Below are 23,038 nucleotides of genomic sequence, written 5' to 3' on the forward strand. Positions count from 1 at the left end.
TGGGATGGTGTTCTTGGGGTCATAGGCAGCATTCCTCCTCCTCCAAACACAGCGAGTTGAGTTGATGCCAAAGAGCTCGATTTTGGTCTCATCTGACCACAACACTTTCAACCAGTCCTCCTCTGCATCATTCAGATGTTCAGTGGCAAACTGGACATGTGCTTTCTTGAGCAGAGGGACCTTGCGGGCACTGCAGGATTTCAATCCTTGTCGGGGTAATGTGTTACCAATTGTTTTCTTGGCGACTGTGGTCCCAGCTGCCTGGAGATCATTGACAAGATCCTCACTTGTAGTTCTGGGATGATTTCTCATTGTTCTCATGATCATTGACATTCCATGAGGTGAGATTTTGCATGGTGCACCAGACCTAGGGAGACTGATAGTTGTTTTGTGTTTCTTCCATTTGCGAATGATTGCACCAACTATTGTCACCTTCTCACCAAGCTGCTTGGCGATAGTTTGGTAGCCCAGTCCAGCCTTGTGTAGGTCTTCAGTCTTGTCCCTTACATCCTCTTTGGTCTTTGCCATGGTGGAGAGTTTGGAATCTGATTGTTTGATTGCTCCTGTGGACAGGTGTCTTTTATACAGGTAACAAGATGAGATTAGCAGCACTCCCTGTAAGAGACTACTTCTACTTTCAGCTTGTTACCTGTATGAAAGACACCTGGTAGCCAGAAATCCTGCTGAACGATAGGAGACCAAATATTTATTTCTCTCATGAACATGCAAATCAGTCATCATTTGTTAGACATGCATTTCCTGTGAATTTGTTGTTGCTATTCTGTCTCTCAGTGATACAATACACCGAACATTCGATTTTTAGACTGATCATTTCTTTGTGAGTGGGCAAACATTCAAAATCAGCAGGGGATCAAATACTTATTTCCTTCACTATACATAAGAATGCTATTATTGATTAGATCTGAATTGGCTTGATGCCATTGGGGTCTTTGTAGATTCATTTTATATGTTTTTAATGGCTATTGTGTAAGTAATAAACAAATATTCTTACAATATGATTTTGGAACCTTGATTTAGCACCTTAAAATTTCTATTCTAGTTATGAAAGTTCCTGATCTTGCCATCCTTGTTCAAACATCACATAGGAGCAGTAGAATTTTCTAAATACTTTTCAGGTCTTGGGGAACTCCTACTAAAACCAATTAATTGGTGGGGTCAGTGAGAAAAATGCTCTTTACATTGGTGGCCAGTGGGAAGAATGTTCCCTTACAATGATGGTCAGAATGCCATCCCTACAGATAGCTGAAAACCTCAATAGTGTCATACAGCTGACTCTGGTGGTGTTGGCCCTGGAAATATAAAGGCATCATCAAATGGAAGGTCAATCAACCATAGCTCAAGGAACCCCTAGCAATCTCTGGATGGTTCCAATGAACCCTAGCTGAGAATGTGCGATCTAGGTTCACCATCTATACTATATGGGAATCAGTTTGTGGACATTGGTCTTTATATCTGTTGGGCATCCAATTCCAAAACCATGGCTATTAGTATGGAGTTCTCCCTTTCTTTGTGGCTATAACCTCCTCCACTCTTCAAAGCTTTAAACAAGATTTTGGAGTGTGTCTGGGGGAATTTGTGCCCATCTGTGAGGTCAGGTACTGTTGGATGAGAAGACCTGACTCATATTCAACCAGTTCATCCCAAAGGTGTTCAGTAGGGTTGAGGTCAGGGCTGCCTTCTCCAAACTGTCCCCACAAGGCTGGAACTGACTAACAGGCTACAATGGGTGTCCGTGTGCTTTTGACACCTGAGTAATTCCTGGATTAAGTTGCCGGTTCATTGGAGACACAGTTATGTAAAATTTGGTGCCTGTGTTCCAAAATGTCTGACATGGATAAGCCCCTGCTGCAGCCTTTCACCTTCTGACTTGCTAAACAATACAATGAAGTCTGATCACTGCGGGGAGAGAGGAGACTTAGTAATGACTTTCTCCTGCCTGCAGCAGACTGATGACATCATCTCAGCCTAGGCTAAGTCGCTAACTGGAAAAAAAGAACAGTTTTTAAAATGTTAAAATTTTTTGAAATAGAATACTGCTGCTGAATATTGTGACATGTCAGGAATGTATTGGAAGCTTGTTTCTCCTAAATCTAGGCTTCCACTTAATACAACAGGAAAACAGCAAAGTTTGGTGGCAGATTTGATATTTATGGCCATCTCCTAAACCTCTCTAAGGCTGCATTAATGTATGGTGGGCTGTCAAAGCCAACCATGATCCCCACCATGACCCAGTCTTGCTAGTTTCACCAATATTGGGCTGCCATCATCTACAATGGCGGACAAATGAATGTAGAATCTAAGCTTCCACTTAACACAACAGGAAAGCAGAAAAGTTTGGTGCCTAATTTGATATTTTAGGTCATATCTTTAACCTGCCTAAGGAAGTTTTAAAGCATGGTGGGCTGCCAAAACCAACCGTGATCCCCACCATGGCCCAGTCTTGCTAGTTTCACCAATAATGGGTTGCCATCATCTACAATAGTGAACAAATGAATATAGAATCTAAGCTTCCACTTAATTCAATGGGAAAGCAGAAAAGTTTGGTGCCAAATTTGATAATTTTGGCTAACTCCTTAACCCGCCTAAGGCTGCTTTAAAGCATGGTGGGCTGTCAAAGCCAACCATGATCCCCACCATGGCCTAAGTCTTGTTAGTTTCACCAATAATGAGTTGCCATCATCTACAATAGTGAACAAATTAATATAGAATCTAAGCTTCCACTTAATACAACAGGAAAGCAGAAAAGTTTGGTGCCAAATTTGATAATTTTGGCTAACTCCTTAACCCACCTAAGGCTGCTTTAAAGCATGGTGGGCTGTCAAAGCCAACCATGATCCCCACCATGGCCTAAGTCTTGTTAGTTTCACCAACACTGGCTTGCCATCATCTATAATGGTGGACAAATGAATAAAGAATCCAGGAGCCACTGGGCCCAATCAAGGAGCCAGCAAGCAATTTTATAGAACAAGGAATTGCTTCTGGGCTTGTGCCCTCACTGGCCCCTAGCATTTGTCTAACCCTGGGGTAAAGGTACAGACCGGGATGGGAGAAGGTCTTTTCTGACAAGGACAATGAGGGCTCTTCAGAATGGTACATAGAGATATTATTAGTACGCCTTGAAAATAGCATGCGGGGTTATAACATCACTCGCCATGAAAATAAAACCACCACTTTGCGTCTGGTCATACACCCAAGATGCGGTACCTCATGCACACACGCAGGCACTCTGTGATCACCGTCATTTGTTTATAAGAAATAACAGAGTCCAGGGAGCATATAAAGGTTAGCTACAGAGCAAACATCGACTTCGATTACTTCCCATAGCAACAAGCCTATTCAGAATATGTCCTACCTGCATCAAAGGACTGCAACAAGAGGCTAAATGGAGGTCTAGCGGCACATTCACGCACTAAGATGAAGAAGAGACTGGCATCAGCAAGTGAATGCAACGCTTACATTACATGCACAATTAAAAGCAATTTACACTCAATCCCCTTATCTTATATAGCTAAACCCGAAACAAAAGAATAAATAAATAAACAAATAAATAAATAATAAGAGAAAAGAAAGAACATGAGAAACAAAAATAAAGAAAAGGAAAAAAAAGGAGGGAGGGGGGTTCAAGCAAAAAAGCAGAATGCAATTAAGCAATCATTAATTTACTTGGGGTGGGGGGGGGGGGGTTACCGTCACAGAAAGGGGATGCTAGGACCATCATCTTGAGTACAAGTGATCGAGGACTAGTGATGGAGGGAGGGGGAGGGGTGTTGGATGGATTATCCTTGGTACCATACTCAAGTTCAAAGTAAAGACAAACATAAAAGTTAACAACGGAAACATAACGAACAAAACAAACAAAACAAAAAAAGGAATGAGCTGGACGTTTTGGTGACACCTTGAGTTCTCAGAGGAGGGCAAAAACGGTGGACAACAAGTTCGGGTCACTCTTAGCTACAACCTCAGTATTATGATTTGACAAAACCTCGATCCAGAACCTGACGGACTACAAAATAAAACAAAACAAAAGTGTTGGCATGAAAATATAAAATACCATAAAATGATCTGTGTATCGAGATCCAAAAATGTCCAAACAAAGATTGTATGAAAATATTTTTTGCCTTTGAAATAAATATTGTTTTTGTTGCACTGATAGGTCTCCTGAACAGTACAGCCTGAGTAATAAAAGAATTTGGATATAAATCCTCCCTCCATTCCATGAATGATGTTCTGTGCCAGTGGTCTCCAAACTGCGGTCTTTGGCTTGTCTTTATCTGGGGCACTATTCCTCCCACTAACACCTAGACGATGGACTCTTCCCACCACTGACACCAACGATCAGGTACTATTCTTCCCATTGTCATCAAAGATTGGGTACTATTCTTCCCACTGACACCAAAGTCTGGTTACCAATCTTCCCACTGACACCAAAGTCTGGTTACCAATCTTCCCACTGACACCAAAGACTGGGTACTATTCCTTCCACTGATACCATTTTCTACTCCCACTGGCCATAGTCTGCCCCCCCACCTGAAGTCTGAGGGGCAGTAAACCGGCCCTTTGTTTTTAAAGTTTGGAGACCTCTGTTCTATGCCATAAAAGGTTTTGCACCTTGGCGGCTGTTGTGGTAGCAAAATAACATGGTAGACAGATGTCACGGGGTCATTTACAGCCAATAGCATTTCACTACTGCAAGTCACCAAAATAATATATGTAGTGCTGAGCTTGGGTTCGCCCCCCACCAAAGCTCATCCCTATTTATAATGAACACAGTATAAGGCAAACAAACTTTATGGGCCAAAAGCCTGTGGATACTTTTGGCCATACAGGTAGACAAGATGGTCAGGTGGCCACAAATGTATAGTCATAAAGTGCATATCAACAATAATTAAAGGAAAGGAAATGTATTGTACAAATTTTATTAGGATCTGGATTGAAAACATTGTATGAATACATTTTTTAGTCAAGTATATCAAGTCAGCTCAATTAGACAAAGCAATTTTGACAGTAGGCAGCTTCTGCTGTGCTGTATTTTTAGATAACCCATAATGCTCTTGGAATCCTATATCATGTATCATCAATTTGGTAATTTTTTGGGGGTGTTCTTCGAAAATACCTAGGTTTTCATAAAAGAGTTGTATCCAATAGGCTTGGTCTAACTTTAGAATCCCATAGAAAAGCAGACTTGCCAGGAGGGGCTGAGGAAACTGAGGCAGCTTGGAGTAGCTGTAGCCTGGTAGCCACTGGGCTGCTCTGTGGAAACAGCTGATCGATTGGGGTTCTGAGGGGGATATAATCCATCAGCCATGAGGGAGGAAGGGAGTTGGAATCTTTAGAGGATTTTCCATCATCTCCCTGAAATTGGAAAACTTTTATAGAGTAAAATTAATTATTACGGTTATGGATCTGGGCTAAAAATTATTAAAAAAATATAAAAAAAAGCTTTAAAATGTATATAAATAAATACAAAATAAAATTAACCCAAAAGGCATAATAATTTTACTGACTGCTTGATGATATCCTTCTAAGCATCCTTCCTGAGCAGTTGTTTCAACAGAGCAACTCAGTGGCTACTGGGCTACAGGTACCCCATACTCCCTCATTTTCTTCAGGTCTCCTTGGCAAGTCATTGGTCTTCCAAAAGGGATTCAAAAGCTAGACTGAGCCTAAGACCCAGGCATGTTCAAAGAGCCCCCATAGATGGGCCACTTTATCAAATTCAGTTGGCTTTGGTGGCATCTGGCTTGTCACATAAAATGGTTACTGTCTTAATTAAACTCCCTACAGGGCTTGAACAATTAACTGCACTCCCTACAGTGCTCCAACAATGTAAATTGTGGGTCCTTTACATGACTACCATGAATGGTGTTGTGTAGGATCAAAGTTGAAAGTTCAAGAGTCACCAGTACTCCATTAACGGAATATCCATGGATGTTAGTGAAGTTAGCTTTCGATTAAGAGCTCTTTAAACCCTGATGAAGGCACATCTATAGCTATGGTGTGGCACTTCTATTTTTCTTATACCTCCAGGAAATCTTCCAAGATGCATCTAGATATCCTTTGTGTTGGAGATTGGCCCAACCAAAGCCATTTCACATCATAGAATAAATCTGCACCATGAAACCAAACTGCATTTGGCTCCAGCTCCTTCCACCTACACCTTCCTGACCTGTCAGTAGCAGCCTGTGTCCACTGGCTGCTGAATTGACCCAGCTGGCATAGAAATCCAAATCATCCACTTTTGTAATAAGAAGCTTCTCCAAAATACCAGAGCTGGCTATATACTAGTAGATTTTTGAACAAACGTCCGTACGAAAGGTCACATCAGTACATTTGGCGATTTGACAAATGTCATTTGAAAGAACTTCGAATCTCAGTGAATGAACTTTCCTGAATGAACACCACATTCACTGTTATAAATTTGTTCAAGAAAAAAAATCTATCCTGCGCCGTAGAACTTTCTTGTCTCTGTGTTAAAAAAAAGAACATGGATTTGACCCCACTAATAATTAGAAATTTGAACAGACGTTCCTAAAACCAAATTGTTTTAGCAAAATTTTAGTATTGTATGACCAGATTTTCTCCACCTTCTCCCTGGGTTGATCTGCAGGTGTGTCCCTGGAAGAAATCCCTTCAATCAGCTGTTTCATGTGACCATTGTTGACCAAAAGCATCAAAAGCCACTAGCGCTCAAGTACTTTGCACCCTTTTGGAGGCACACCTTTAGATATGGAGCTAGACCCCCAGACCACTGTCTCAAATGTATGGACAGCTTATAAAAAGCCTATAGCAATTTTAAAGTATTAAAGCTAGTCTAAAAGACCAAGAAATACCTGTATGTACCCCTATTTATTATCTATAGCAGGGGTCTCCAAACTTTCTAAACAAAGGGTCAGTATACTGTCCTTTAGACTGTGTGTGTATGGGGGGGGGGGGTTAGCAGACTCAGGCTACTAGCAGTATGAATGGAATAAACTCACCAGAGCTCAATGCTGATCAAATTATAAATCAGCACAAGCGTGTTTGCTCTGGGAGCGATGAGAGAAGGCAGATCATGAAGCAACACTCTGTGGCATGAACACATCCAGATATCAGGAGCAATACTCTGCAGTAACTCTGAAGTATGGCCAGGACTCCTTATATAGCGATCATCCTCCAAATATATAGTAATACCACTCAAAAATAAAGGAAAGGCATGATGGTGCAGTAAGTAAAAACCATTTAACTTTATTACAATCTCATCTTACTCACAAAGTTAAGTGTCCACCTGACACTGGTATAACAAGCGATCAGATACAAGGAATGGACGAGCCCCGTTCACCGCGGACACCTCGCCGACAGCTCCAGGGAACGTCCTGATGTCATCCAATAGGCTCCGCCCTGCGCGTTTCGTCACTCTGACGTCCTCACGGAGCGGCTGCCGACAGCCTCACGGAGCGGACACCTCGCCGACAGCTCCAGGGAACGTCCTGATGTCATCCAATAGGCTCCGCCCTACGCGTTTCGTCACTCTGACGTCCTCACGGAGCGACGTCAGAGTGACGAAACGCGTAGGGCGGAGCCTATTGGATGACGTCAGGACGTTCCCTGGAGCTGTCGGCGAGGTGTCCGCGGTGAACGGGGCTCGTCCATTCCTTGTATCTGATCGCTTGTTATACCAGTGTCAGGTGGACACTTAACTTTGTGAGTAAGATGAGATTGTAATAAAGTTAAATGGTTTTTACTTACTGCACCATCATGCCTTTCCTTTATTTTTGAGTGGTATTACTATATATTTGGAGGATGATCGCTATATAAGGAGTCCTGGCCATACTTCAGAGTTACTGCAGAGTATTGCTCCTGATATCTGGATGTGTTCATGCCACAGAGTGTTGCTTCATGATCTGCCTTCTCTCATCGCTCCCAGAGCAAACACGCTTGTGCTGATTTATAATTTGATCAGCATTGAGCTCTGGTGAGTTTATTCCATTCATTTGGTGGTGGATTAAGCACGGTGCACTTATATGTTTAAGAAGAATTTTCGTTTGGGGTGTTGGACATTTTTCTACACATTTTTCCACACCAATTTATGGATTGTTTCACTGGAGATTTTTTGTATTTAGGATGTTTGGACTTTTATACACAAATTTATTATTTTTTTGATATAATTTAGCGCATTCCGATTGTTGATTCTTTATTTGTCACCAATACTTTGGGTTAGAGGTTTGCTGCTGTAGAATAGTGATATTATTGATTGGCGCTTTCTTTTCTTATTTTTTGTACTAGCAGTATGAAATTTCCTGGTGTCAGTGGGTGTAAACCATGCCCCATCATTGGTGAGAATTTTTCCCCTTCATTGGTGTCAGTTGGGAGGAATAGTTCCCCATCGTTGGTGTCAGTGGGAGGTTTTGTGCCCCATTGTTGGAGTCATTTGTAGGAATTTTGCCCCTTCATTGGTATCAGTGGAAGGACATATGCCCACCTGCTGGTGTCATTGGAAGGAATAATGCTCCATCATTGGTGTCAGTGGGAAGAATTGTACCCATCATTGGTGTCATTGGGAGACATTGTGTCCCATTTTTGTTGTCATTGAGAGGAATTCTGCCCCACCATTGGTATCAGTGGGAGGACATATACCCAATTGTTGGTGTCACTGTGAGAAATGGTGCCCCATCCTTCCTCTGGATCAACTATGGGTATAGCATTATAACGTTTTTTTTTTTTTTTAACTGGATTGAATTTTGTCTTTTTTCAGCCAGACTAACTATGTAACTATGTAATCCTTGGTGTCAGATAGGAGGAATAATGCCCTATCATTTGTGTCAGTGGGAGGTATTGTTCCAATTGTTGGAGTCATTGGGAAGAATTGTGCCCCTTCACTGGTAACAGTGGGAGGACACATGGCCAATTGTTGGTGTTAGTGGATGGAATAGTGCCCCATCGTTTATGTCAGTGGGAGGTATTGTTTCAATTGTTGGAGTCATTGGGAAGAATTGTGCCCCATCACTGGTAACAGTGGGAGGACACATGTCCAATTGTTGGTGTTAGTGGATGGAATAGTGCCCCAACGTTTGGTGTCAGTGGGAGGTATTGTTCCAATTGTGAGTCATTGGGAAGAATTGTGCCCCTTCACTGGTAACAGTGGGAGGACACATGCCCAATTGTTGGTGTTAGTGGATGGAATAGTGCCCCATCGTTTGTGTCAGTGGGAGGTATTGTTCCAATTGTTGGAGTCATTGGGAAGAATTGAGCCCCTTCACTGGTATCAGTGGGAGGACACATGGTCAATTGTTGGTGTTAGTGGATGGAATAGGGCCCCATCGTTTGTGTCAGTGGGAGGTATTGTTCCAATTGTTGGGAGTCATTGGGAAGAATTGTGCCCCATCACTGGTAACAGTGGGAGGACACATGACCAATTGTTGGTGTTAGTGGATGGAATAGTGCCCCATCGTTTGTGTCAGTGGGAGGTATTGTTTCAATTGTTGGAGTCATTGGGAAGAATTGTGCCCGTTCACTGGTATCAGTGGGAGGGCACATGGCCAATTGTTGGTGTTAGTGGATGGAATAGTGCACCAAGGGCCATATAAAAGCAAATAAAAAAGACCACATCCACCCCTTGGGCTGCAGTTTGGAGACCACAGATCTATAGTGTGCCAGCAATATACAAATATGGACTTTCAGCAAGAGGCAAGAGGGTGGACAGAGGACAACCTACATCTGAGGGCCCGCAATGCTTTCCAGGAGATAAGTAATGGCAACTCTGAGTATCTTGGGCCAGCTTTCATATTTTAAACCCAAAACCAAAAAATGTCTGCAAGCACCAACAGAGCCAACAAATGGCAAGGAAAACAGGACTGCACATCAGGCACAGAAAACTCAACATTTATTTCAGTGATACAAAGGGTTTTGGATAATCATCAACCTCAGGAAAAGTAAAACCCTTCTACAAATCCTCGGCGCGGCATTGGCAGCTGCTCACATTACCCAAGCGGATAAGGTTGACGCTCGGTGTTTTATGACAGCACATTGTCTGCAGTAAGGGGAAGGCGTTATTACTATTGTCTGTCTCATTTTACTCAGGATGCCAATGTAATTAAAGCAAGCTTGTGTTTGTTCCTTAAATAAAAGTCGACTTTCCTTCTGCCCTCTTGGATATCGCTGTTAAACCTTGAAGGGCTACACAACCTCTAACACTGCCCATGCGCGTTAGGATCGCTTTCCATTGTGATCATCATTGCCGATAACGACCATTTCTTCATGAACAAAAACATTATTATCAGACAATCAGATTTCTAAAAAAAAATGTTCATACAGGAAACTTTGTAATTGTGTTGCAACATTTTCAGGACCCTTATCTTTGTCCTCGGACTGCCACACAAATACTGTACGTGTGAACTTGTGGACGTGATACTGTTCCCACAGCCAACATCACCCCAAACGGATGTTTGTCATAGTGGTTGAATCTCACAATGTCTTCTCGTATCTTTCAGGGACTCCAGTTGCAATATATTCCCACATCCAACAATTGCAATAGATCCCCATCAGGATCCACTGTCACATCCAACTGCCATGGCCTTTATAAACCCCAATGATGGCATTGCTCTTCCCCACTGGATTCTTCCCAAGGTAGAATAAACCCACCAATGATGACTCCAGTTGGGGTTTGGGGGGGGTGACACCTTCATTGGGTTTTAAGAGGCTTCAAAACAAACTACTACAAGGAAATCTTGTTTCTGTGGGAAGTGCAGAGATGCAAGCTACCGGAGGGGGGGGGACAGACAAAAACTACTGGGGGAAACCTCACCATTGAAGGGGGGAGGGGGGGCAGAGACACAAACTACTGCAGGGAAATCTCACCATTGTGGGAGGGGCAGAGACACAGTCTGCTGGAATGAAATCTCCCCACAGTGGGAGGGGCAAAGACAACCTACGGGGGGGGAAATCTCACCATTTCGGGAGGGGCAGAGACACAGTCTGCTGGAATGAAATCTCCCCACTGTGGGAGGGGCAAAGACAACCTACGGGGGGGGGGGGGGGAATCTCACCATTGCGAGAGGGGCAGAGACAGAGTCTGCTGAAATGAAATCTCCCCACTGTGGGAAGGGCAAAGACAACCTACGGGGGGGGGGGGTAATCTCACCATTGCGGGAGGGGCAGAGACACAAACTACTGGGTTGAAATCTCCCCATGGTGGGAGGAGCAAAGACAAACTACTGGGGGAAAAAATAAATAAATAATCGCACCATTGTGGGAGGGGCAAACACAAACTACTGGGGGGAAAATCTCACCATTGTGGGAGGGGCAAAGACACAAACTACTACAAGGAAATCTCCCCACTGTGGGAGGGGCAGAGGCAAAAACTACTGCAGTGAAATGTCCCCATTGTGGGAGGGGCAAAGACACAAACTACTAGGATGAAATCTCCCCACTGCGGGAGGGGCAGAGACAGAATCTAATGGGGGGAAATCTGTCCACTGAGGGAGGGGTAGAGACAGAATCTAATGGGGGGAAATCTCCCCACTGCGGGAGGGGCAGAGACAGAATCTAATAGGGGGAAATCTGCCCACTGAGGGAGGGGTAGAGACACAATCTACTAGGATGAAATCTCCCCACTGAGGGAGGGGTAGAGACACAATCTACTAGGATGAAATCTCCCCACTGTGGGAGGGGCAGAGACACAACCTACTGGGATGAAATCTCCCCACTGTGGGAGGGGCAGACACACAACCTACTGGGATGAAATCTCCCCACTGTGGGAGGGGCAGAGACACAATCTACTGGGATGAAATCTCCCCACTGTGGGAGGGGCAGAGACACAATCTACTGGGATGAAATCTCCCCACTGTGGGAGGGGCAGAGACACAATCTACTGGGATGAAATCTCCCCACTGTGGGAGGGGCAGAGGCACAATCTACTAGGATGAAATCTCCCCACTGTTGGAGGGGCAGAGACAATCTACTGGGATGAAATCTCCCCACTGTGGGAGGGGCAGAGACACAATCTACTGGGATGAAATCTCCCCACTGTGGGAGGGGCAGAGGCACAATCTACTAGTATGAAATCTCCCCACTGTTGGAGGGGCAGAGACAATCTACTGGGATAAAATCTCCCCACTGTTGGAGGGGCAGAGACAATCTACTGGGATAAAATCTCCCCACTGTAGGAGGGGCAGAGACACAAACTACGGGGATGAAATCTCCCCACTGTGGGAGGGGCAGAGACACAAACTATGGGGATGAAATCCCCCCACTGTGGGAGGGGCAGAGACACAAACTACGGGGATGAAATCTCCCCACTGTGGGAGAGGCAGAGACACAAACTACGGGGATGAAATCCCCCCACTGTGGGAGGGGCAGAGACACAAACTACAGGGATGAAATCTCCCCACTGTGGGAGGGGCAGAGACAGAAACTACGGGGATGAAATCCCCCCACTGTGGGAGGGGCAGAGACACAATCTACTAGCATGAAATCTCCCTACTGTAGGAGGGGCAGAGACACAATCTACTGGGATGAAATCTCCCCACTGTGGGGGGGGGGGCAGAGACACAATCTACTGGGATGAAATCTCCCCACTGTGGGGGGGGGGGGGCAGAGACACAATCTACTGGGATGAAATCTCCCCACTATGGGAGGGGCAGAGACACAATCTACTGGGATGAAATCTCCCCACTGTGGGAGGGGCAGAGACACAATCTACTGCAGAAAACCTCACTGATGCGGGAGAGACTAAGGCACAAACTGAAGCAGGAAACGTTTGACTTTCTAGACTCCTTTACAGATATTCCATGTGGACCAAACCATAAACCTTAAAATAAGAGGATGGTGGGGGAAGGAGGGACAGATGGATTGGGGACAACAAGGGACAGTTTCTCTAAAACACAGTGAGGGTAATAATGAAGAAGACATACAACATTGTGGATACAGACAAAATGGCTCCAAGGACAGTCTGCCGTGCTCTGCAGAGGCGCTCCGGGGGGTGTAGGTGGGGAGGGGGGGTTGGATAGGAACAGAAATCCAATTTGAGGAATTATGGTGTCTTCATACTGTTCTGAGCAAAGACAGGCCCTTTTGTCCCTGGAACAGGCCCAGAGGAAACTGATTCTGGTTGTTACAGAGAAACAGCGTACGTGAAACAAGAGTTCAAACTTGATTAACTGGTGTTGGAATTATACTGGGGTAGTTCCAGAAAGAGTATAATAGTCAAAATTAAGAACACATGGCCCCTTTCCCTGCAAAGCACAGGGACGCCGAATTCACAGGAACATAAAATAGGGCTCCGCAGACCACAAAAAAAAAAAAACAAAAAACCTAATAACGCCACGCAACAAACAAACACAATGAGCACGCAGCCCTGTGATTGATAAAACTTCCATGTGGAAAATGGATGGTCTGGATAGCGTCTTGCAAAGACGTCTCATTGTTATTTCTGCTTTAGAAAAACCTGCGTCAAGGATGTGCGACTGTATAACACACCGCGAATGTGTATTATAATCTACGCAGCAACAATGTATCACCGTGACATACCCCCCCCCCTCCTACCGCCTATGTATAGGAGGCTATAAAGAGTTCACCAAGATACAAGTATAAGGTCCCGGTAATTGTATTTATAGAATTCAGAACATCTGATTGTTCTCAATTTAGGTGGTATCTAACAAACACGAGATTCCATGGGCGAGGATTTGCTTTGTGGGTTTCCTCCACATCCAGATGTATTTTATGTTTATTGCCATTTGTGTTCTCCGTTGTGGAACATTTTGCATTACGCTTTCAGCCTCTATTGTGACGTGGCTGCCATTAAACGAAATGTTATATTTAAGGGGGAACATAAGAGTCTAGGGTCAACACCAGCCAGGACAAAATCTGCATGGAGTTTGCATGTTCTCCCTATTCCTGCGGGTTTCCTCCCAAACTCCAAAGACAGGCTGGTAGGTTAATTGGCTCCTGTCTAAATTGGCCCTAATATGTGTATGTATGAATGTCAGATAAGGACTTTAGATTGTAAGCTCTTGAGGGAAGGGGATGATGTGGATGCACAATATGTAAAGCATTGCCTAAATTGTCAGCATTATACAGTCAGGTCCATAAATATTGGGACATTGACACAATTCTAACATTTTTGGCTCTATACACCACCACAATGGATTTGAAATGAAACAAACAAGATGTGTTATATTATACAGGAGTGACATCACCGCTCTCCAGATATAAGTTATATTATACAGGAGTGACATCACCGCTCTGCAGATATAAGTTATATTATACAGGAGTGACATCACCGCTCTCCAGATATAAGTTATATTATACAGGAGTGACATCACCGCTCTCCAGATATAAGTTATATTACACAGGAGTGACATCACCGCTCTCCAGATATAAGTTATATTATACAGGAGTGACATCACCGCTCTCCAGATATAAGTTATATTACACAGGAGTGACATCACCGCTCTCCAGATATAAGTTATATTATACAGGAGTGACATCACCGCTCTCCAGATATAAGTTCTATTATACAGAGTGACATCACCGCTCTCCAGATATAAGTTCTATTATACAGAGTGACATCACCGCTCTCCAGATATAAGTTCTATTATACAGGAGTGACATCACCGCTCTGCAGATATAAGTTATATTATACAGGAGTGACATCACCGCTCTCCAGATATAAGATATATTATACAGGGGTGACATCACCGCTCTCCAGATATAAGATATATTATACAGGAGTGACATCACCGCTCTCCAGATATAAGTTATATAATAGAGTGACATCACCGCTCTCCAGATATAAGTTCTATTATACAGGAGTGACATCACCGCTCTCCAGATATAAGATATATTATACAGGGGTGACATCACCGCTCTCCAGATATAAGTTATATTATACAGGAGTGACATCACCGCTCTCCAGATATAAGATATATTATACAGGAGTGACATCACCGCTCTCCAGATATAAGTTATATTATACAGGAGTGACATCACCGCTCTCCAGATATAAGTTATATTATACAGGGGTGACATCACCGCTCTCCAGATATATGTTATATTATACAGGGGTGACATCACCGCTCTCCAGATATAAGTTATATTATACAGGAGTGACATCACCGCTCTCCAGATATAAGTTCTATTATACAGAGTGACATCACCGCTCTCCAGATATAAGTTCTATTATACAGAGTGACATCACCGCTCTCCAGATATAAGTTCTATTATACAGAGTGACATCACCGCTCTCCAGATATAAGATATATTATACAGGAGTGACATCACCGCTCTCCAGATATAAGATATATTATACAGGAGTGACATCACCACTCTCCAGATATATAGGTTATATTATACAGGGGTGACATCACCACTCTCCAGATATATAGGTTATATTATACAGAGTGACATCACCGCTCTCCAGATATAAGATATATTATACAGGAGTGACATCACCACTCTCCAGATATATAGGTTATATTATACAGGGGTGACATCACCACTCTCCAGATATATAGGTTATATTATACAGAGTGACATCACCGCTCTCCAGATATAAGATATATTATACAGGAGTGACATCACCGCTCTCCAGATATAAGATATATTATACAGGAGTGACATCACCACTCTCCAGATATAAGATATATTATACAGGAGTGACATCACCGCTCTCCAGATATAAGATATATTATACAGGAGTGACATCACCGCTCTCCAGATATAAGATATATTATACAGGAGTGACATCACCACTCTCCAGATATAAGATATATTACACAGGGGTGACATCACCACTCTCCAGATATAAGATATATTACACAGGGGTGACATCACCGCTCTCCAGATATAAGATATATTACACAGGGGTGACATCACCACTCTCCAGATATAAGATATATTACACAGGGGTGACATCACCACTCTCCAGATATAAGATATATTATACAGGGGTGACATCACCACTCTCCAGATATAAGATATATTACACAGGGGTGACATAACACTTACACTATACATATCATATATCATTAGGACAGTAGATTACAAGACTTCTAAAGTGATCAAGTCCATCCAGGAGCGAACACACTCCATGCGGCAGGGCAGTCACTGTATCATCCAGACGTTTCTGTACATGGTAGGACTGACAAAGTATCATTGATCACTCAGATACACACAATGTGTGCAGAGTATGTGCGTGGCGTACAGACGTAAGCAGCACATGTGGCGGTTCATCCAGCCCTGCTCTGTACCCATGACCACACACTGTCACATAGTGAAATGATTGTCTCTGTGACATTTCCGAACAATAGCCCGGCCTAGCAGTGGACAGGCAATGACAGATGTCACAGAAATGCAGGCTCTACTTGTAGACACATGGGGGTGGATTTCCTAAAGGCAAATAGACTGCACACTTTGCAAGTGCAGTTGCTCCAGAGTTTAGTAAATGACGAGAAGCTCTGCTGACTTCCATCATCCAATCACGTGTGAGCAAAAATGCCGTTTTTTTGTTTTTTGTTTATTTTGCATGTGATTGGGTAATCTTTGTTTCCCCTCATTTACTAAACTCGGGAGCAACTGCACTTGCAAAGTGAGCCGTCTATTTGCCTTTGGTAAATCCACCTCATTGCATGAAAGTAAACATTGCTCCCCTACAACACTGATCATACCAAGGAACTATCAATATTAATACCTTATGGCCAACTCCGCTCAGAACAGATATTTCAGTTTTGAGTGGTTTATGGCAAGCAGAATCACACACACTGGCCTTTATATTTTCTTTCGGGGCTCCACAGTGAGATCTTCCCAACAGAATTGCCTAAACTGATAGCCTGCATTGGTTGGCATAGATCAAAGTGATGGTGTCACCCTCCGCTAGATATCACTGAGTATCAATTTTTTATAGACTCAGTGATGTCATCACTGGGTCTGTATGTTTCTCTATGCAATGCAGACAGATCATGGGAGGGGCTGGCAGGGTGCTTCCTGAAACATCACAGTACCCTGCCTCAGTACTCCTCCTAAGAGCCGTTAGACCTGATATAAGCAGTGGGCTGGCTCTTGGGAGGAGTTATGCAGCTATCGCAATGCTTTGATGGAGGAGTGGGTGCTCCTAGGCAAGCTGCATTTGCATGCACATGTGATACCAAGATTGAAAGAGCTTACATTCAATGAATGAAAGGACCAGGCCAGGGACAGATAGGCTGAGGAGTGCTAGATCAGGGGTGTCAAACTCAATTTCTCGGTGGGCCGCATCAGCATTATGGTTGCCCTCAAAGGGCTGGTTGTACCTGTAAGACTAGATATCCAGCGCGCCCCATCCTCCCTTACATCACAGTGCACCCCCTTACCTTGTGCTGCTGCCAGGAAGAAGCTGGAGGCGGAGCTGGGAAGCAGAAAGTGCAGGGTCTGGAGGAGGACCAAAGGAGGGCTGGAGTCAGTTGCTAAAGTCTGCAGGGAAGGTGGAGAAAAGGGGGTGCTGTGGCTGCACAGAGACCTGCAGGATCTGTAGGAGTTCTGTTGTCCTCTCTGCTGCCAATTGCTGAGACCAAGGGTGGTGGGGGGTGGGTGTGGGGTTACAGAAATGAGCCTCTCTATGGCTGCACGGAGAAGAGCAGGATCTGGCAGAGGAGATCTGTCCTCCTCTCTGCTGTTGACTGCTGAGACAAGGTGGAGACGAGGGAGTGCCACAGCTGCAGGAGAGGTCTGAGGGCCACATGAAATGCCCTGAAGGGCTGAATTTGGTCCTCAGGCCTTGTGTTTGCCACCTGTGTGCTAGATGATGCTGGATGTCCTCCAGCCAGGAAATGAGGTGATCTCTATCTGACTTGCTGCAGCTTCTAATGCACATTGTGAGATGTTCACAGTGTGCAGTGAAATCAGAGTAAGCCATTTCAGTCCAGGAGAGGAGTCGGTACAAAACTAAAAGGAAGGTCAGAGTGCAGATTTGGAAAACGATTTTAAGTATCCTAAGAAGATATTCAAACAATGCCTGGAAATATAAACTGGTATGAGAAGGCGGAAGTAAATATATAGCTACTTCCACGAAATTCAGGCCCCGCCGCCCCATGTAAGCGGAGACGTACAAGGCGAGTATAGACACAGCCGCTCGGAGCCGCAGTGTACATGGAGATTTCCTGGGAAAGTCAATATAATCTGCTTTTAATTAGCCGTCAGTATTGGATGCGGTCGGGGAGAAGGATCAACATTCTTCAATCAGAAAATCTTTTCTTTCCAGCTACGAGATCCTTCTGTAACCCTGCGCACAAATATACCATCCAAGTACGTTCGTCTTTCCAATCTTTCCCAAGGAAAGATTTATTCGTCTTTATTCCGGCATTAAACACAAACTCTGCGCTATAAATGCAGAAACTTTTCAGGGGGGTCGTAAATTTAGAGGATTTTCCATATCGGACGCTGCGGCAGCACGCAGAGCGCACGTGCCATGTCTATAATTGTACCGGGACGTATCTTGTGTACATTCCAGCAATATCACAAGATACCATTTCCTGCTGTTGCCCAATGAATTTTCACAAATGCAACGGTTATCGGTTATCCCTGCACTCGGGATCAGCCTTTTTGGAATTTCCGAGTCACAAATTTATTTATTTTCATATTGTGCCTGTGCAGTTTCTGTTCTTTTTTTTTTTTTTTTTTACATATATGAGCAAAAGTTAAAATATCCCACAAAACCTGATCTTGTCTGTAGATTTACAACCACCTAGCACCATTTTTTCTTTCCAGTTAACTTGAAGGCGGTTTATAATTTAGGCTCATCTTAACTGCATTGATGAAAAAAAAAGCTTGTTGTTTACAGAGCTCAATAGCTAAAGCTCAGATTGCACACACAGCTGAATGAGTCAGAGAAATGACACCACCCCTTTCCCTGATTACCCTACTTTGTGCTCTCTGTTTAGGAACCCTTTGCATAACTAGTGTGTTTTTGTTAAATAAAAACCTTATTGAAAAACAATCAGTGCATAATATATATATATATATACATATATATATACACACACATACACACACAACTACATACAATATATATATATATATATATATATATATATCACAGTATGATATATTATTATATTATTAGGATGGATGAAGAAGGCACCTATGAGGGTAAAATAAATGGGAAGATGGAAAGGGGGCTCCTTTACTATGAGGGTAAAAGAAGAGGGAAGGGGGGCTCCTTTACTATGAGGGTAAAAGAAGAGGGAAGGGGGGCTCCTTTACTATGAGGGTGGAAGGAGAGGGCAGGGAAGCTCCTTTACTATTTGGGTAGAAGAAGAGGACAGGGGGCTCCTTTAATATGGGAGTAGAAGAAGAGGGCAGGGAGGCTCTTTTACTATGATGGTAAAAGTAGAGGTCAGGGGGGCTCCTTTAATAGGGGAGTAGAAGAAGCGGACAGGGGCCTCCTTTACTATGATAGCAAAAGTGGAGGTCAGGGGGGCTCCTTTACTATGGGAGTAGAAGAAGAGGGCAGTGAGGTTCCCTTACTCTGAGGATAAAAGAAGAGGGCAGAGGGCTCCTTTAAAATGAGGGTAGAAGGAGAGAGCAGGGGGGCTCCTTTACTATACGGATAGCAGGGGGGCTCCTTTACTATGAGAGTAGAAGGAGAAGGCAGGGGGGCTCCTTTACTATGCTCCTTACATAGATGGTCATTGGGAAGAATGCTCCTTACATAGGTCATTGGGAAGAATGCCCTTTACATTAGAGGCCTGTGGGAAGAATGCTCCCTACATTAGAGGTCATTGGGAAGAATGCCCTTTACATTGGTTGGTCATTGGGAAGATGCCCCTTACACTGGTAGTCAGTGGGAAGAATGCCCCTTACATTGGTGGTCATTGGGAAGAATGCCCCTTACATTGGTGGTTATTGGGAAGAATGCCCCTTACATTGGTGGTCATTGGGAAGAATGCCTCCTTTACAGTGGGGATCAGAAGGTTCCCATTACCAACGATTAAAAGAAAAACACTAGCGTCATGCTATTAGTTCTGCCGAGTTCCACCCCGCGGAAGGCCGATTACACATTCCTCTAACAGATTATTTTAAACAAATCAGTCAGGTTTTCCCTAAACAGAAAAGTACTGAGCCTGGAGCACTGTCTATGACTGCCGATATCAGTCATATACCCCAGAGGAACCTTGAAATGAATATTAGATCTCAGAAAAACCCTGCTAAAACCAATTTATCAATTTATTTAGGAAGAATGCCCCTTACATTGATGGCCAATGTAAAGAAAGCTCTTTATATTGGTGGTCAGTGGGAAGAATGCCCCTAACATTGGTGGTCAGTGGGAAGAATGCCCCTTACATTGGTTGTCAGTGAGAAGAATGTTCCATACTTTAATGTAAGGAGCATTTGTTCACCTGACCACCAGAGGCCAGTGGGAAGAATGCTCCTTACATAGGAGATCACTGGGAAGAATGTCCCTTACATTATATGGTCATTGGGAAGAATGCTCCTTACATTGGTAGTCAGTGGGAAGAATGCTCCTTACATTGGTAGTCAGTGGGAAGAATGTCCCTTACATTGGTGATCAGTGGGAAGAATGCCCCTTACATTGGTGATCAGTGGGAAGAATGCTCCCTACATTGGTAGTCAGTGGGAAGAATGCTCCTTACATTAAAGGCCAGTAGGAAGAATACTCCTTACATTGGTAGTCAGTGGGAAGAATGCTCCTTACCTTGGTAGTCAGTGGGAAGAATGCTCCTTACATTAGAGGCCAGTAGGAAAAATATTCCTTACATTAGAGGCCAGTAGGAAGAATATTCCTTACATTAGAGGCCAGTGAGAAGAAGGTTTCTTACATTAGAGGATACTGGGAAGAACGCTCCTTACATTAGACACCAGTGGGAAGAATGCTCCTTACATAGGAGTTCATTTGGCAGAATGCCCTTTGTATTAAATGGTCAGTGGGAAGAATGCTCCTTACATTAGAGGCCACTGGGAAGAATTATCCTTACATAGGAGGGCATTGGGAAGAAAGCCTTATACATTGGTGGTCATTGGGAAGAATGTCCCTTACATTGGTGGTCATTGGGAAGAATGCCCCTTATATTGGTGGTCATTGGGAAGAATGTCCCTTACATTGGTGGTCATTGGGAAGAATGTCCCTTACATTGGTGGTCATTGGGAAGAATGCTCCTTACATTGGTGGTCATTGGGAAGAATGCCCCCTTTACCGTGGTGATCAGAAGGTTCCCCTTACCAATGATTAAAAGAAAATCACTGGCGTCATGCTATTAGTTCTGCCGAGTAACAATGGCTTCCAATGTAAGCAGGCGTCATCAGATGGGTGGTCATTCAGCCACAGTTCAAGGAACTTTGAGCAAACTCTGTACAATCCATAGAGTTCCAAGGAACCCTGGAAGAGAATGGCTGGTCTACACTCCGCAGCCCAATATGACTCAGAAAGAAGGAGGAAGAGGTCTAAACTCCCAACCACATGTGAACGTATGATTTTCCTTCTGAAACGAAACGTTTTCACACTCAGTTCATTTTCTGCAAATACCACGGTCCTGACAATTACAACCACTGCTTGCATAAATTGGTGATGGCAACTGCACAGGTAGGTCACCATATTATAAAATCTCCCTAATACATGGCCCAATCCTTCACTCTTCTAAGTACAAAACTGGTACCGACACCAAGCAGGTGAGCTGGCAAACTGACTTGAGGATGAGCAAATGAAGAGTGACCCTTTAAATAACCACAGCAGAGATCTTGCGATGGGCAATGCTGACATAGCGGTATACATTTAACATAACACAGCAAGAACAGCAGAAAAAAAAAAAAAAAAAAGATGAGAGAAAAAAGCCACACACAGCAACAAACGATAAGGGCGGCTGTGATGTGGAAATCTCCGGCAGCAAAGCATGCATGTGGCTTTCTAGAAAAAACCAACACATTATCTCGCAATTCGCCCACAATAACCACCGTGGTTTGAACTGCTGCTATCTCGCTTATCACAGACGCCAGGAACGCTCTGCAGATGGAAGGCAGAGGACGCTTTCCTGGCCTGCAAAGTCTGGACCCGCTGCCAGGAACCGGCACACATCACACTCGGCAAAGAATGGAAAGACCCGGGGAGGGAGGAGACCGGCCTGCAGCCACATGGCAATGTATATATACAGTATATACACACAGTACACGTGCCTGGAGTGTTTACTCTGCACTACACCTGGAACAAATACCTACAGAGAACAAATCACCCCGACACACATAGAGGTCCACCAGTGATCTCCTTCCTAAAAGGAATATGATATGTATACTGTATATATACCGGCAGAGCCGGAGAATTCACCATCTACAGCAGGAAACCATACAGTATGTGAGAAATCATCTCACTCTGACGTCAGCTAGAGCAGTAATAACCGTCCTGGTGTGTCTATGTAATGTGTGTGTACACCCTCCCTCTCCCCCCAACCATACTCCCAGACAATATTCTCCTCCTCTCACCCCCTCCCCATTTACTCCACTTTCTCTCTCCCCTTCTCCTCTCTCCCCCCCCCTCCTCTCACCCCCTCCCCATTTACTCCACTTTCTCTCTCCTTCTCCCCTTCCCCCCTCCTCTCACCCGCCCCCCCCCATTTACTCCACCTTCTCTCCCCCCTCCTCCCCTCTCTCCCCCTTCTCTCACCCCCCTCCTCTCCCCCCCAGTCTGCTATCTCCTCCCTCTCATCTTCTCTCCCTCCCACCCCCTTCCCTCCTCTTTCCCCCCCCCTTCCTCTTCCCTACCCCCTTCCCCCTCTTCCTTCCCCCCACTTCCCTCCCCCTTCTCGCTTCTTCCTCCTCCCCCCCTCCCCCTTTTCTCCCACCCTCCCCTCTCTTCTCTATCCCCCTTACCCCTCTTCCCTCCTCCTCCTACTTATCCCCCTTACTCCTCCCCTTTTCCATTCTCCACCCCCCTTCTCTCCCCTCTTCCCCCCACCTCCCCCCAACTTCTCTCCCCACCCCCCACCCCCACCCCTCCTCCTCCTCTCCCCTCCTCCTACTGGTCCCCCTTACTCCTCCCCTTTTCCCTTCTCCACCCCCCTAC

At 44.4% G+C, this 23,038-nt stretch overlaps 1 protein-coding gene across 13 annotated transcripts in view; it reads right to left on the minus strand.

Moving 5' to 3' along the window:
* The window catches only part of TCF7L2 (transcription factor 7 like 2), a 312,837-nt gene that overhangs the window by 214,762 nt on the left and 75,037 nt on the right, over window positions 1–23,038 (minus strand). For 8 of the 13 annotated variants that reach the window (XM_089653071.1, XM_089653068.1, XM_089653069.1 and 5 more), the window contains exon 4: window positions 3,374–3,430. The exons of the other annotated variants lie outside the window; for them this stretch is intronic. In XM_089653071.1, the coding sequence (XP_089509197.1) occupies window positions 3,374–3,430 (57 nt within the window). The remainder of the gene's footprint in view (window positions 1–3,373; window positions 3,431–23,038) is intronic. 13 annotated transcript variants of the gene reach the window in all.

Source organism: Staurois parvus, unplaced genomic scaffold (assembly GCF_062004578.1).
Source record: "Staurois parvus isolate SC_StPar_1 unplaced genomic scaffold, SC_StPar_1.0 ptg000697l, whole genome shotgun sequence".
Classification (NCBI taxonomy): domain Eukaryota; kingdom Metazoa; phylum Chordata; class Amphibia; order Anura; family Ranidae; genus Staurois; species Staurois parvus.